The following is a 15,110-nucleotide window of genomic DNA, read 5'->3' as shown; positions in this document are numbered from 1 at the left end:
TGGAGTCGGCCTCTATCTCCCATCTTTGCGTCTCTTGAGTTCTCAAGGGATACAGGGCTGCTTGTTGGCTTTGTGTGACACTATTCTTTGAACACCTGGCCTCAAAAGTCCACATTTCCTCTTATGAATCAGTCAGTTTGACAAGCTGTGCGTATGGCTAGTTTTATTAAAAACCTTTACCCTTTCTTCCCGGTGCGTGCGACTGTTTGCAAGATGGAATCCTTGACAGAACAAGAGTAGCACTAAATCCCCGGGCCCTGAAGTTGTAATCTTGATCAGAATGAAAATGGCCTGTTTTCCTTCTCCTTCAGACTGGCAGCTCTTGTGAGGAATACTTAATATTCTGCCTGGACATTGCTAAACGCTGGAGGGTTAAGTTATTTACAACTATTGCTTTAAAATGGATCTCTTAAAATACATCAAGTGTCCCTCTGTCATATTCAGCATTATACCAACGAAACATGGAATTAGCTCTGGCAGATTAGGCAGGCAACCAAACATATTCTACTGTGTTAATAATTGCACGTAGCAAGCAAGCCTCAGACAGCATTGCCAATGGATCCTTCCAATCTAGGTCCAGAGTTCACAGCATGTCCATTGTTTGCCGTAGCACTTAATGACTCTACTGAGAAGTAGGGCTTGTCTCTGTGTATTCATCCTACTTGCCCTAAGCTGCTGTAGGTAACTGAGCTGCAGATTTCAGAGGCTCATTAGATGGCAAAATGTCCATCTGAGACAAAGGTGAGTTCATATCTGGAGCTGAAAACTTTTGCTGAAGCCTTCAGAGTCACAGTTCAGAAAGCCATCTCATTTTGGGAAGGCAATTATGCTTTGTTTCATACTTCTTCTACCCCAGTTGGATATCTTGAGTGAGGCCAAACCTCTTTATTGAGCAAGTGTGTGTTATTTGATTTTGAAACTAAGTGGTCTGCATAAAATAATATAAAAACATTCATTTAAAAATAGAAACTTTAGAACAGCAGACAATAAAACAATCAATATACAGTCAAACCTTGGATCCTGAACGCCTCCGTTTTGGAATGTTTCTGCTCCCGAACACCGAAAACCTGGAAGTAAATGCTCCGGTTTTCAAATGTTTTTCGGAAGCCAAATGTCCGATGTGGCTTCCTCTTGAGTGCAGGAAGCTCCTGCAACCAATCGAAAGGGCTTCCGGAATGGATTACATTCAACAACCGAGGTTAGTCTGTATAGATTAACAAACAAATGTCCACAACAAATTACAAGTCACTTTTCCGGAACGTCATTCACCACGGTCTCCACACGTGGGTGGTTGTCGCAAGCAAGGCTGGCTGAATCCAAGGTTTCTGTAGCTGGGGCAATAGCGTAGAAGCTGAATACTGCAACCAAGACCCAACCGTGAGAGTGTGGGAGTCTGAATCCAAAGGAGGCCCTGCAGGCATTAGAGGAGTTGCCCATAGAAAGGAAGGTTGGTGGGAGGGGAGAGTGTCTGCCTTGCCTGGTTGCCAGGCCTTGAGGGCTGGTGTAATGGTAGACCTGGGCCCTAAAATCCTTTCCAAATGTTGTAGGATCTGAGATTTCATCTCCTGTGCCGAAGAGGAGCCAGCTGAGTTAAGGAAGGTACAGATGGTATTGATGCAGTGGCAGTAACCAGAAACAAAATCTTGACTGTCTTGCGGAATGGAAGCAGCAACTGCACCTGGAGAGGAGAGGAGAGGAAAGTTAAGAACAGGAGCTTCCCTGGCAGACAATAAGCAGCGGCCTGAGTGCTGGTGCTCAGCATCTTTTACATGGCCTTGCGGAAAGAAGAGCTCAGGAAAAATACTTCTAACCTTGCTTCTTCAGCCTGCGCAGCTGCTGCACCGTCGTCTCCAGAATCTCAGCCTTCTCCAAACGTGACAAGGCTCTGGCGTTCTGTGGAGGATAAAACACAACAGCCCAAAACACATCATCTTTTTAAAAAGTCCTATCTACCTTGAGCTTTGGGAAGGGTTCAAAAGTGAATTCATTGCACACAGAACTTAGTGCGCTGCATTGGTTCCCTGCTCTTGGCACAGAAATGGATCGGTTAAGCCCCAGCTGTGCAGCACAGCTTTCCATTTAAAAAGCAGGGGAAAGACATGTCCAAATTCTGCAACTTTACATAATCTTTATTATTTGCAACATTTAGAGAGGAAGCAAGGAGTTATGCTGAGAGCTCGGCTCTTGCATAACTGATTATTACTCGGCTATCTTCTTGTCTTCTGAAGATTTCAGAGGTAGCCCACACAGCCCTGCCCTTTCCTGGAGGTTATGGGCTGTGAACTTTCTATGTTTCTAGTTTACACTAGTTTGTCTAACAGTAGTAGTAATAATAATATAATAATAATAAATTTTATTTATACCACGGCCAGAGCCGGGCTCAGGTCAGCTAACACCAGTAAAAACGTAAGAAAAAAACAACACCAATTTAAAATACAGGTTAAAATGCAATTTAAAATGCAGCCTCATTTTAAAAGTCAAAACCATAAGGGGACGGAAACATAGGGGTCAGACTGAGTCCAAACCAAAGGCCAGGAGGAACAGCTCTGTCTTGCAGGCCCTGCAGAAAGATGTCAAGTCTCGCAGGGCCCTAGTCTCTTGGGACAGAGCATTCCACCAAGTTGGGGCCAGTACTGAAAAGGCCCTGGCCCTAGTTGAGACCAACCTAACCACCTTGCGACTTGGGACCTCCAAAATGTTGTCATTTGTGGACCTTAAGGTCCTCCGCAGGGCATGCCAGGAGAGGCGGTCCCGTAGCTACGAGGGTCCTAGGCCGCATAGAGCTTTAAAGATCAAAAGCAGCACCTTAAACCTGACCCTGTACTCCACCGGTACAGGAGATTGATAAGAAATTCTTGCAAGGGATCACCCAAATTGTATTTAAAACGCTTTTGTTGCCACAGACGATTGCGGCTAAACTTTTGGATTGTGCAGAGGGGAGGGTGTTGCTCTTGCAAATACCAGCGCCTCTCAAATCTAAGAAACCGAGTTAAGTTTTGGCCACATGGGCAGGTTGTTTCTGAAAAGACTGAACTCTCCACTTACCTGTTGATCAGGGAGCTGCTGTAGGAGCTTCCGCAGCTGCTCCAGGCTTGCATTAATGCGGGCCCTGCGGCGTTTTTCGATCAGTGGCTTGATGGACTGGCAGAAGCGAGTGGGGAGAAAAATGAAACTTATCAGAGAACTGAAAGGCAACAAATCTAGGGTATGCCCTGCGCTATGTGTTGGATTAACAACTGGAGACAATCCCTTAATTGAGAACGGAGACCATGAACTCCTGAGCCTAGCCACACCTATGTCCCCCACACCTGCCCGCCCCTTGTCCCTCAGAAACAGTACTTCGGTCTTGTCAGGATTCAACCCCCACCTCCCCCAAAGTTAAATTGTGGAGAATTCCCTCTATCCTAGGCCAAAGTGTGAGGAGAAGTTACTCCTCAGAGTCAGGGCTTTTTTTCCAGCTGAGCTTGCCAGTATTCAGTTCTGGCACCTCTCAAGTGGGCGCCATTGTCATTATAAGAGAACAAGGGAGGCGTTCATGGAAAGCTCTGGCACCTCTTTTTCTAGAAAAACCATCATCATAAACCTTCATTACGGTCCAGAGACCCAACAAATCATTACAAAGCAATACACAATTCATACAGCCTTTTGTTGTTTAGTCGTTTAGTCGTGTCCGACTCTTCGTGACTCCAATGGACCAGAGCACCCCTGGCACTCCTGTCTTCCACTGCCTCCCGCAGTTTGGTCAGACCCATGTTTGTAGCTTCGAGAACACTATCCAACCATCTCATCCTCTGTCGTCCCCTTCTCCTTGTGCCCTCCATCTTTCCCAACATCAGGGTCTTTTCCAGGGAGTCTTCTCTTCTCATGAGGTGGCCAAAGTATTGGAGCCTCAGCTTCAGAATCTGTCCTTCCAGTGAGCACTCAGGGCTGATTTCCTTAAGAATGGATACGTTTGATCTTCTTGCAGTCCATGGGACTCTCAAGAGTCTCCTCCAGCACCATAATTCAAAAGCATCCATTCTTCGGCGATCAGCCTTCTTTATAGTCCAGCTCTCACTTCCATACATCACTACTGGGAAAACCATAGCTTTAACTATACGGACCTTTGTTGGCAAGGTGATGTCTCTGCTTTTTAAGATGCTGTCTAGGTTTGCCGTCGCCTTTCTCCCAAGGAGCAGGCGTCTTTTAATTTCGTGACTGCTGTCACCATCTGCAGTGATCATAGAGCCCAAGAAAGTAAAATATCTCACTGCCTCCATTTCTTCCCCTTCTATTTGCTAGGAGGTGATGGGACCAGTGGCCATGATCTTCATTTTCTTGATGTTGAGCTTCATACAGCCTACCTCCAGGTTAAACAAGCATTTCGTTCAGAATATAGGGATCATTCTTGCAACCACCGATAAAAACTTGGCCACTGCTAATGTTCTAGCATTTGTCCGGTCTTCCAATAGGAACCTGACATAGTGAGCCCCTGATTTTCCCGGAAAAGGTACCAGCAAGGGTAATATCAGTTCAGCCCTGGCTTGCTCATATTTTGCACAGTTCAGCAAAATATGCTTTATGGAATCGATGTCTTGAGCACACGAGCAAAGTCTGTCCTGGTAGGGAATTCCTCTCAACCTGCCATCTAGAAAAATAGCCCTGCTCACAGGGCGGGGTGGGGTGGGGTGAGCCAGGAGACCCATGGTAATATAAAGCTGCTGTGTTGACCTGCTGGGTAAATGTACCCTGAGCATATGATCTGCCCATTAATTTATTTTTGGTATTAAAAATGAGTTCACAGCCCAAGAAAGATGTAAAGGTATTTCTGTATGCCACAACTGCTGCTCGAATTTTAATAGCCCAAAAGTGGAGAACACAAGAATTACCAGCTGTGGAAGAATGGCAGATGAAGATGATGGACTTTGTGGAGCTAGCTGAACTCACTGGGAGAATCTGCGACCAGAAAGAAGAGGAATATCAAGAAGATTGGAAGAAATTTAAAGACCATTTGAATAAAGATTGTACTATTAAAGACTAGAAGTTACTTGAAAGTACTAAATAGGCCTAGGTTTAAATTAGAATTTAATTAAATAAATGAGATATAGAATGTTAAGAAAAGTTAAGAAATTTGATTATAATTGGAATATTGTTTTTGAATAATGATATTGGTAAAACTGCTACATTTAGTTACAAGGAAATTCAGATGGAAGAGATTAGAGGAAGTAAAGTAATAAATTTATGAGGTTGGAAGTTTAATTAATTAATTTTTATTGTTTATGTGTTTGTGGTTATATTTTTTGTTATTATTCGTTTTATTTTATTTTTTTAAATTGGTTTTATAGTATGTGCTGTTTTTGTATGAAACTTAATATTATTGGGGGAAAATAAAAAAATAAAAATGAGTTCACAGTCCTTTCACACAGCAGTTCAACAACCTAGTTTCCTCTTGCTTTCTTCCTTTCAACAACCTGCATTGCTGAACCACCCAGAGAAGAGATCCTGACCCACCTTGCATGCCTTGCAAAACTGAAGAGGATTTGTATCCACTCTGTGCCACAGCTGCTTGTCTTTACTGTATAATTTTGAATTTTGGAGCCGGGGAAAACACACAGGTGCAAATGCTCTGAACTGATGCCATTACCAGCACAGACTTAATTGTACAGTGTGTCCTCAGAAGACAATTCCAAGCCTGTTTACTCAGAAACAAATCCCCTGAAATTCAATGGATCTGTCCCCCACCTCCCATATTGCTTGGAAAGCCTGTTGATTGGCTTGGATAAGACCCTTCCTTCCCTGTATCCCCAAATAATCTGCCATCTGTCCCTCAGCACTCCAGATTATCCACCCAGCACACCAACAAAGCTAATCATTTCTCAGTAGCAATGTTAAAAGGTTTGGGGAGGAGGAGGGGAGTCTGCAAGACTGATGGCAACAACAGAGAAGCTATTTTCATATCGATCATTAATTTCTGCAAATGTGCTTGCTTGGCATTGGCTTTCCTGGCGGTGTCCAGCCTCACACTTGGTGCAAGATGGCCATGGTGGCTCACAGGTGAGGAAAAAGGACTCTACAGAGAGAGGCAGTGTGGTGTAGTGGTTAGATCGTTGGTCTAAAACCTGGGATACAGGGTCTCGAGTCCCCCACTCATGCATGAAGGATAAAAATGGGGAGGAGTCCACAGGCACATACCTCCACATGTGGTGGGAGTGCCCCAAAATCCAACTATTCTGGACAACAGCCACATGAGAAATATGTAAAATAACTAAGCAAGTAATAGACATCACCCCAGAATTGGCCCTACTAAACATCTTCCAAGACAATAACGCCCATTTACACCGCAAAGAACTCATAACCCACCTACTTTCAGCAGCCAGAAACACCATAACCAGACACTGGAGAGACCTGTCAGGAGCAAGCATGGACCAATGGTACCAAATAGTATGGGAAACAGCCTTACTAGAAAAACTAACCAATAAACTGAAACTGACACGGGGACAAACAGAAGAAGATGCCTTCACCCCGGTCTGGCTCCCCTTTATCACATACACAGCCCAACAAGACAATGACAATAATCCACCAACAGCATACAAATCAATATGGCTAACCTGATCCAAAACACCCACCCACCCCACTCACACATGAAAACAAAGACCCCCACAGCCAACCACAAATGAATAACCACACCCTAGGCCAACCCCAACCTCTCTCACTACCAAAGGAACACAAGTGAACAGCAGAGAACCTGCACAAGCAACGCTGACACCAAACCCTACATACATTAAGCATAATAGAAACATCGCCACCCGGCCCCACCCCAACCCCAGCCATCTCTCCACCCCCTCCACCCCCTTTTCCCCCCTCCCCCTAATGTCTCAACAAATGAAGCGGATTTGTAAAAATGTTACATGGAAAAAATACGAGAGAAATTACACTTACTTCTGTAAAACAAGAAAATCTTTAATAATAATAAAATTAAATCGGTCAAGATTTTAAAAAAATATGAGGAGGAGAACTAGGTGCAGCATCTTGGAGGAGAAACGCAACAAGGCACAGATGCTCAGCGGCAGCTGCCATCCCATGTCCCTGAGTGAAAAGTCCTAGAAGTTCACCTGCATGTGTTGTTCACTTGTGTTCCTTTGGTGGTGAGAGAGGTTGGGGTTGGCCTCGGGTGTGGTTATTCATTTGTGGTTGGCTGTGGTGATTTTTGTTTTCGTGTGTGGGTGAGGTGGGTGGGTGGGTGTTTTGGATCAGGTTAGCCATATTGATTTGTATGCTGTTGGTGGATTTTTGTCACTGTCCTGTTGGGCTGTGTATGTGATAAAGGGGAGCCATACCGGGGTGAAGGCGTCTTCTTCTGTTTGTCCCCATGCCAGTTTCAGTTTATTAGTTAGTTTTTCTAGTAGGGCTGTTTCCCATACTATTTGGTACCATTGGTCCATGCTTACAACACAAGCAACGCTGACACCAAACTCTACATACATTAAACATAATAGAAACACCGCCACCCGACCCCACCCCTATCCATCTTCCCTCTCTCCACCCCCTTTCTTTTTTCTTTTTTCTTCTCCCCCAATGCCTCAACAAATGAAACGGATTTGTAAAAATGTTACATGGAAAAAAAATTACGAGGCACTACACTTCTGTAAAACAAGAAAATCCTGAATAAAATATTTATTAAAAAAATTAAAAAATAAAAAATAAAAAAGAAGTTCACCTGCAGTCAGTCCGGGGCTCAGGTGCAGCCCTGGTTGAATGCTACCTCTTTGGCGCACGTTTCAGGGCAAAACGGGACTTTGCTCTGTTAGATGCTCAACCGGCGGAAGGAGATGAAACATCTCTGTTTCCTTACCTTTCGGTAGAGGCTGTTGGGATGCTTCGCTTTCCTTGCAGAGCCTCCGCTTTTGCCCAGACCCTTGGACTCTGCCTGGCCCGCTGCCACCTCCATGGCCCTGTCTTCTGGAGACTGCGCGAAGCAAGAGCAAGGTTGGCTTTTCCGTTTTGTTTCTAATTGGCTCCATGCGCGGTTTTCATTCCTCTTAAGTAAAAGGGATTCACGCCTCCTTCTTCCCAAGGTGTCAGCAGCACCTCCTCCGGTCGGTGGAAAGGCTTCCACCTTCCTTAGCAGATGCTCCAGCCCCGCCTTCTCTTCTACGCACACACAAACACACACCTCAAAACCCCACAAAAGGACTGCAAAACTTTGGCACCGGTTTGGAGTGAATCAGACAATGTTGGATTTCTGGGTGTTAACTATGAACCCCGGCTTGATGTATCAATTTTCAGTTTGGGGAACAAAACAAGGAGTTCATGCTACAAAACTTTGCCACTGGATTGGAAGGGTCAACAATTCCGGGGTTTGTAGTTAATGAAGGTGTTGTGCTTCTATCCAGCTGAAGATGCTGGTACAACCTCCCCCCACCTGGCGCTCCCAGGTGTTTTGCACTATTCCCATCTGCCCCAGGCAGCACCTTAAAAGTGCTTTGAGTGTGGAAGGCACCACCAGGGCTGGATTTGGGTTTGATGAGGCCCTAAGCTACTGAAGGTAATGGGGACTTTTATATGTCCAGCTGTCCTTTGTCAGCAACAAATTGTTGCTGTTTTTTTGTGTTGAATATATGCTATATGATAATTTATGGCCCTAATAGGTATCTAAAGCTTTGTACCTACAGGACCGCCTCTCATAGGCGCCGACTCCATGGGGCTTGAGGGGGCTCGAGCCCCCTCAAAAAAATTTTTGGGGGGGCTCAGCCCCCCCAATAATCTCGGGCGGGCGCCCTTCCAGCAGAGCGCCGCCGCCGTCCCCCGCCTCCTCCCAGCCTGCCCCTTCGCCAGCCAGCCAGCCGCGCGCCCTTATCGGAGAGCCCCGGCCAAGGCACTGCCGGAAATCCCGCGAGAACAGGGGAATCCCGACTGGCCACACCTCCCAGCCAGCCAATCGGCTGGCTGGGGGGGCGTGGCTTGCCCTATTTAGGGCCGGAGCCACTTTATTTGCATATTCATGAGCTTATTTATTATTCATGAGCTTTCCCGGGCCCCCCCAATATTTTTTCTAAGTCCGCGTCCCTGCCGCCTCTCCTGGTATGCCCCACGGAGGACCTTAAGTTCCATAAACAGCAACACCCTAGAGGTCCCGGGCCCCAAGGAAGTTAGATTAGCCTCAATAAGAGCCAGGGCCTTCTCAACACTGGCTCCAGCCTGGTGGAACACTCTGTCTCATGAGACCAGGGCCCTGCAGGATCTGATTTCTTTCCGCAGGGCCTGTAAGACAGAGTTGTTCCACTTGGCCTTTGGCTTAGATCGGTTTGATTCCCTCCCCCTCTTTTTTTTCTCTCCTCCTGTGAAGAGGCTGCATCCTAATGTTTTAATGTTGTATCTTAATCTTTTAAATTGTATTTTAATCAACTTGTTTTTATTATTGGTTGTTAGCTGCCCTGAGCCTGGTCTTGGCTGGGGAGGGTGGGGTATAAATAATTTTATTATTATTTTCTTTTATTTATTTATTTATTTATTTATTTATTTGCAGCTAACAAAGTATGTATTTTATCAAAGTAATTGTTGAACTGAAATACAATTAAGAAGTATATTAATAATGAAATACAATTAAGTAGTATATTTTTTTGGGGGGGGCCAAGAGAGTGGGGCCCTAAGCTATAGCTTGTTTAGCCACATCCAGTTGGGGAAACTGCTCTTCTGCTCTGGGCAGAAGAAAATAAGTGCCAGAAGGGTTTGGGGGGGGCATGCATTGGTGATGGGTGGCTGTTATGTGTGGGTCTCTCTTCAACAGTGGTACTTCTGTCTCATGAAAATTGTGGGTAGCCCTGTTGACCTATAAGAAATAGCTACAACAGTCCTAAAGTGTGTGTATGTGTTGTACTGTTAAAAAGAAACAAAAGCTTACAACAGAATTTTTATTAGGAACCAAGTTAATGTGCAAAGTAGTCCCAGAGCTATTGAACAGGATTACACTCCGACTTCTCACAAAACGTGTGTTTTTCTGTGAAGCTTGCGGTACAACTCCTTAGGCCTCGTCCCTGCCTTGAAATGATGCTTAAGCATGTAATATTTTACATGCAAATCTCTTGGCTGGTTTTAAAAGCGTAATTAGTGCTTTACGTGCTTTGTTGTGTTTGCATCCTTACAGCTGCTCTGTAAGGTGGGCCAGTATTATTTCCTAGGCTGCAGATGGTTTGCTTAAGGGCAACCTAGTGAGCTCAGGGCAGATGTGAGATCTGAAGCCAGAATTTGCTGATTGGTAGCTGGGTCACTTTTCACACTGAAACAAGTGATTGTTACATTTAAGGAACGTTCTTCAAAAATACATTTGGAGACATTCAGAAAAGTATAGCATAGTACAGTATATTGAAGAAAAATACATTTCAGTAAAGATACATTCATGGAAAATTACATTTCAGTAAGGATACATTCAGATACATTCTTTAAGTCAATGAAAAAGACACAGCAAGGATACGTTCAGATCAAAATGATATGTGAGACTGCAAAAATGATACATTCTCAATTGATGCATTCTCCAAGGCACAGTTTTTTAAGGCAGAATTCTATACATTTGATATTGGTAGGGTCATTTTCCTTTATTCCCCTCTCTGACCCTGACCCTCTTACGACAACACCAACCACAGCAGCTCCTGCACACGTGATGAATTTCTCTTACTATCCTCTCCCCATCTTCTTTCCCTTTGGTACCCTGGTGCTGAATTTTAGATTATAAAATCTCTAGGATAAGGATCCATATGAGAAGACATCTTATTGGCACCTATTAAAATGTTAAGTACATAATGCAGTCCTTTGTGGTATGGATAATAAGGCCTGCTTTCAATATGCCTTATTAAATGCTAGACTTCAGCTTTCTGGGGAATGTCTGACAAAAGAAACAGTCCGGGTCGTCTGTCGCTCCTATGGAGCCGCATGTTGTTGACCCTGTTCTCGCAGTCTACCACTGTCATGCGCACGCAGGCTCTGAATGCTGCTGAGGGGGTTGTGGTGAAAGACAACCAGAGACCTGTGAAATGTTAAACAGGAGCAGGCTGCCAACTCTTGCGCATAAAAGCTTCTGAGCAAGTAGGGCAGACAATCCGAGCAGCAAGAAGGTGGCATTTCATCCGCTGAGCCCTTAAAGGTCCAAAACTTTCCTCAGTTCTGAACGTATTGTACTGCTGGTTCTGAGCTCAGAAATGATTATGTGCGTGTGGCACGCTCTCAACTTCTTCTCTGAGCAATTTTGGATTGGTTCACTAGCCTATTTTGTGGTCAGCCCAGCAGCCATTGCTATTTTAGGTGGTTTGCTGAGGTGGATGTTGTGGTACAGAGAGCCACCCAACAATTTTTAAGTATCTAAAAGTGAATCAACCTATAGTGCTTCCACCTATGAGTCCCATACCCTCCAACATTTCTCCAATGAAAATAGGAATGTCCAGGGCGATCTGGCTGTGAAATCTGTCACCCCATTGATCGCCAGGGTTGATTCGGCTGATCTGGCTGGCTAGGCGGGTGTCCCCTTCCTCCCTCACCGCTCCATGTGCGTTCCTCCCGAAGCTGCGCGCTCGGTGGAAAAGGACGACCATCCCAGATAGAAGGAGTGTACCGTTCTTCTGTCAAGGGTATACGATAGCTGCGCTCCCCTGCTAGAACCTCCAAACAAGCTCAAGAAAATAGGGATGTCCTATTCAATAATAATAATTATAATAATAATACAGTAATAATAATACTTAAATCCCGCCCATCTGACTGGGTTACCTCAGCCACTCTGGGTGGCTTTCAACATATGTAAAAATACAATAAAACATTAAAAGCTTCAGACCCAATGGGAAGTGTAGTTCCAAACAGTTGCAAAGCCCCGGGTTGACATAGGCTGGCATATGCCACTGAAATGTCTTCCTTTCAATCTTCCCCTAACTGCCTTTGGAGATATATGTGTTCCTGGCTGTATTTTCAGCTGCAGCTGTTCTATGACAAGTAAGATGAGATTATTGTTGAGATTAAACTTTCTATTAAAAATTCTTAAGGTGGTTTTGGAAGCTGGTGGAGGACCAGCTATCTCAGGATAACTGAACGTGGCACATCGGAGGCATGAAAGAACCTTCAGCAATGTGCGATGGCAGAGGGAGTGACCCTTCATGCGAGTGCAGGGATGGGTGAAACATTATGCCAGGGTGGTGTAATGGTTAGAGGAGGGGTTCCCAACCTCTTTTTGGCCATGCCCCACCTAAGCATCTCTAAAATCCTGGTACCCTCCCCCCCCCATGACATATAATTCTTATTATTCAAAAAGTGAATTCCTTTTCATGTGGAGGAAGCCTAAAAGCCCATTCACTCATTTTCAAATTGCCCCCCTTAAAAATCAAATTGCCCCCCTGTGGGGCATGTTGGGAACCACGGGGTTAGAGTATGGAACTATTTCCCCATCAGACAGCCAATAAACAGTTTTTAAATTGTTGTTGTTGTTTAGTTATTTAGTCCTGTCCGACTCTTCGTGACCCCCTGGACCAGAGCACGCCAGGCACTCCTGTCTTCCACTGCCTCCCGCAGTTTGGTCAAACTCATGCTGGTAGCTTCGAGAACACTATCCAACCACCTCGTCCTCTGTCGTCCCCTTCTCCTTGTGCCCTCCATCTTTCCCAACATCAGGGTCTTTTCCTGGGAGTCTTCTCTTCTCATGAGGTGGCCAAAGTATTGGAGCCTCAACTTCAGGATCTGTCCTTCCAGGGAGCACTCAGGGCTGATTTCCTTCAGAATGGAGAGGTTTGATCTTCTTGCAGTCCATGGGACTCTCAAGAGTCTCCTCCAGCACCAGAATTCAAAAGCATCAATTCTTTGGCGATCAGCCTTCTTTATGGTCCAGCTTTCACTTCCATCATTCTCGAATTGCCCCCCTTAAAAATCAAATTGCCCCCCTGTGGGGCATGTGCCCCACGTTGGGAACCACGGGCTTAGAGTATGGAACTATTTCCCCATCAGACAGCCAATAAACAGTTTTTAAATAACTAAAAGCAAATCACGTGGGAGAGCAGGGCTTGAATTTCCACTGGGCCATGAAATTCACTTGGGCCAGCTACCCTCTCTTAGCCTACCTCGCAGAGTTGTTGTGAGGATGGAATGGGGAGGAGTAGGACCACCCTGATATCCTTGGAAGAAAAAAGTCACTTAAAAAATGAAATGAAATGAATGAACTTGACTGCCCATGTTTCCATGTGTAAAACGCTGGAGGGTTTACATGCCTCTGCTGATGACCAGCAAGGCCAACGTGCCTTACACTGATCCCACAACAGTTTCCACCTTCTAGATGGAACAACCGTGTATGGGGAGGGCAGAGTAAGGGTGAGAAGGGAGCAGGTTCATCGCAGTCATTGTCTGCTTAGGGGCTTCAGCAGTGCATGTTCATGGCAGAAAATAGTATCCACATTCACACCATACATTTAAAGCACTATGAGACCATTTCCCATGGTTTCCCATAGAGAATCCTGGGATCCCCAGTTTGTTCGGAGTGCTGAGAGTTGGGAGGAGACCCCCATTCCACTCCCACGGCTACAGTTCCTAGAGTGGTTTAACGAACAATCCTTCCTCCTGGTGAACTCTGGGAATTGTAGCTTTTTGGAGGAGATGGAGGGATCTCCTCCTCAGACTCTCAGCACCCTTAACTACAACTCCCAGCATTCTCGGTGTGTGTGTGTGTGTGGGGGAGTCATGACTGCTCAAAGTGGAATTATATGGCCTGGATGTCGCCAAAATGTTGCTTGACCTCACCCAGCAGGGAGATGTCAGCCTAGGAGGAACATTCTGAGCCTCCTGCTTGAATGTGCATAGGTCCTCCTTGCCTTTTCCTGCAGAAACCTGAACGTTTGCTGCAAGACATAAATCACTTCTGTGGTTTGAGAAGACAGACATCAGTCAAAGTTACTCCAGTTCCATCTCTGTAATTGTCTCCTTGTTCTTCTTCTTTCAGCATCTTAAGGAGGTCATTTTAAGGGGGAAATGCCATTTTTTCAACCTTATGGGCTGGTTCTCCCTCCCCCTCCCTTCACACCTTAATTCACCTCCTGCAGCTGCTTTTCCCATCCCCTGCAGAGACAGACTGGAATTTCACAGTGCTTGCATAATGGTTCCCAATGTTCTTCTTTGGAGGAAGTGTGTCTCTCTTATTGCAGCAGGAACCAGGAGGCATGTGACGATGATGCAGAGCTCCCCCCCTCCAAAAAAGACCTTCACAAGGGAGGGAGGAAGAGGAAAGTTTCACCCCACAGTGCTACCTGCGTGATTTCACCTGAGTGTTTACCTTTACCTTTTACCTTTCAAGAGAATTTGTCCCACATTCGGACAAGTTTTTGCAGGTTCAAAGCTCTGCACATGCATACTCTCAACAAACCTTACAAAGAGCCTTGTAGGGGGGGCAGTATTCTTATCCTCATGTTGCATATTGGGGGGGGGGGTAATACCTAAGACCGCCTAGTAAAGCTAGAATTGAGCCTCAGAGTATGAAGCCCACACACTTCTGCCAGCCATCAATAATATTAGGAAGCACACCCACTCCCAAAACCTTATGGGAATTATTATGTGAGTTAATTCAGGTAATTTTACATGGTTTTCTTCATTCTCCAGAGGCTCTGTCAAAATAAGGGGAGAAGGCCAGAGCCCCAATTCAGAGCACATGTTCCATGAACAAATGGTCTCTGCCTTTCCAAGTAGCACCAGGAACAACAACTGTTTGTGTAAATACTAAACTACAGTGACCAATGGCCTGGCTTCGTACAAGGCTGTTTCCTTGCTTCCTCATCCCCTTGCCAGATGTCTTCCAGAGCACCAGGGCTCCTTGGGGGAGGGGGAGGGGAATCTGCAAAGCGTGTAGGCCAATTCACACAACTAAAGACACACATTGTGACTATGGCTTGAGTACTGTAGTTCCACGCAGTTATGAGCCAGTGATTCAACTCGCTGCTCAGCTCTGATCCAAACAGGAAAAACCTGTGACCAAAAAAATGGTGGCATAAAAGGAAGTGAAGATAGGATGTTTAGGGGGATGGTGGATTTGGAGTGCAGAAATTTAGAAAGCAACTGAGGGCAATGCCTGCTGGAATGTCCAAAGCCACAGGGCCGGGGGTGGGGGGGTGGGGGAGGCT

The 15,110-nt window shown here is 45.4% G+C and overlaps 1 protein-coding gene and 1 long non-coding RNA gene across 2 annotated transcripts in view; both read right to left on the bottom strand.

Moving 5' to 3' along the window:
* The window catches only part of LOC308577042, a 130,489-nt gene that overhangs the window by 4,047 nt on the left and 111,332 nt on the right, over positions 1-15,110 (bottom strand). The window lies entirely within an intron of this gene.
* Positions 128-8,006, bottom strand: LOC308576924 (transcription factor HES-2-like). Its single transcript, XM_081177023.1, has 4 exons — positions 7,832-8,006; positions 3,046-3,141; positions 1,812-1,893; positions 128-1,678 (listed from the first exon to the last, which is right to left on the bottom strand). Exons 1-4 carry the CDS (start codon positions 7,925-7,927, stop codon positions 1,266-1,268), a joined length of 687 nt encoding a protein of 228 aa, XP_081033149.1. The 5' UTR covers positions 7,928-8,006; the 3' UTR covers positions 128-1,265.

The sequence above is a fragment of the Podarcis bocagei genome (genome assembly GCF_964188305.1).
Source record: "Podarcis bocagei genome assembly, chromosome: 17".
NCBI classification, from domain to species: Eukaryota; Metazoa; Chordata; class Lepidosauria; order Squamata; family Lacertidae; genus Podarcis; species Podarcis bocagei.
Note: the sequence above shows the minus strand (reverse complement) of the source record. Positions and strands in the feature narration are given on the sequence as shown.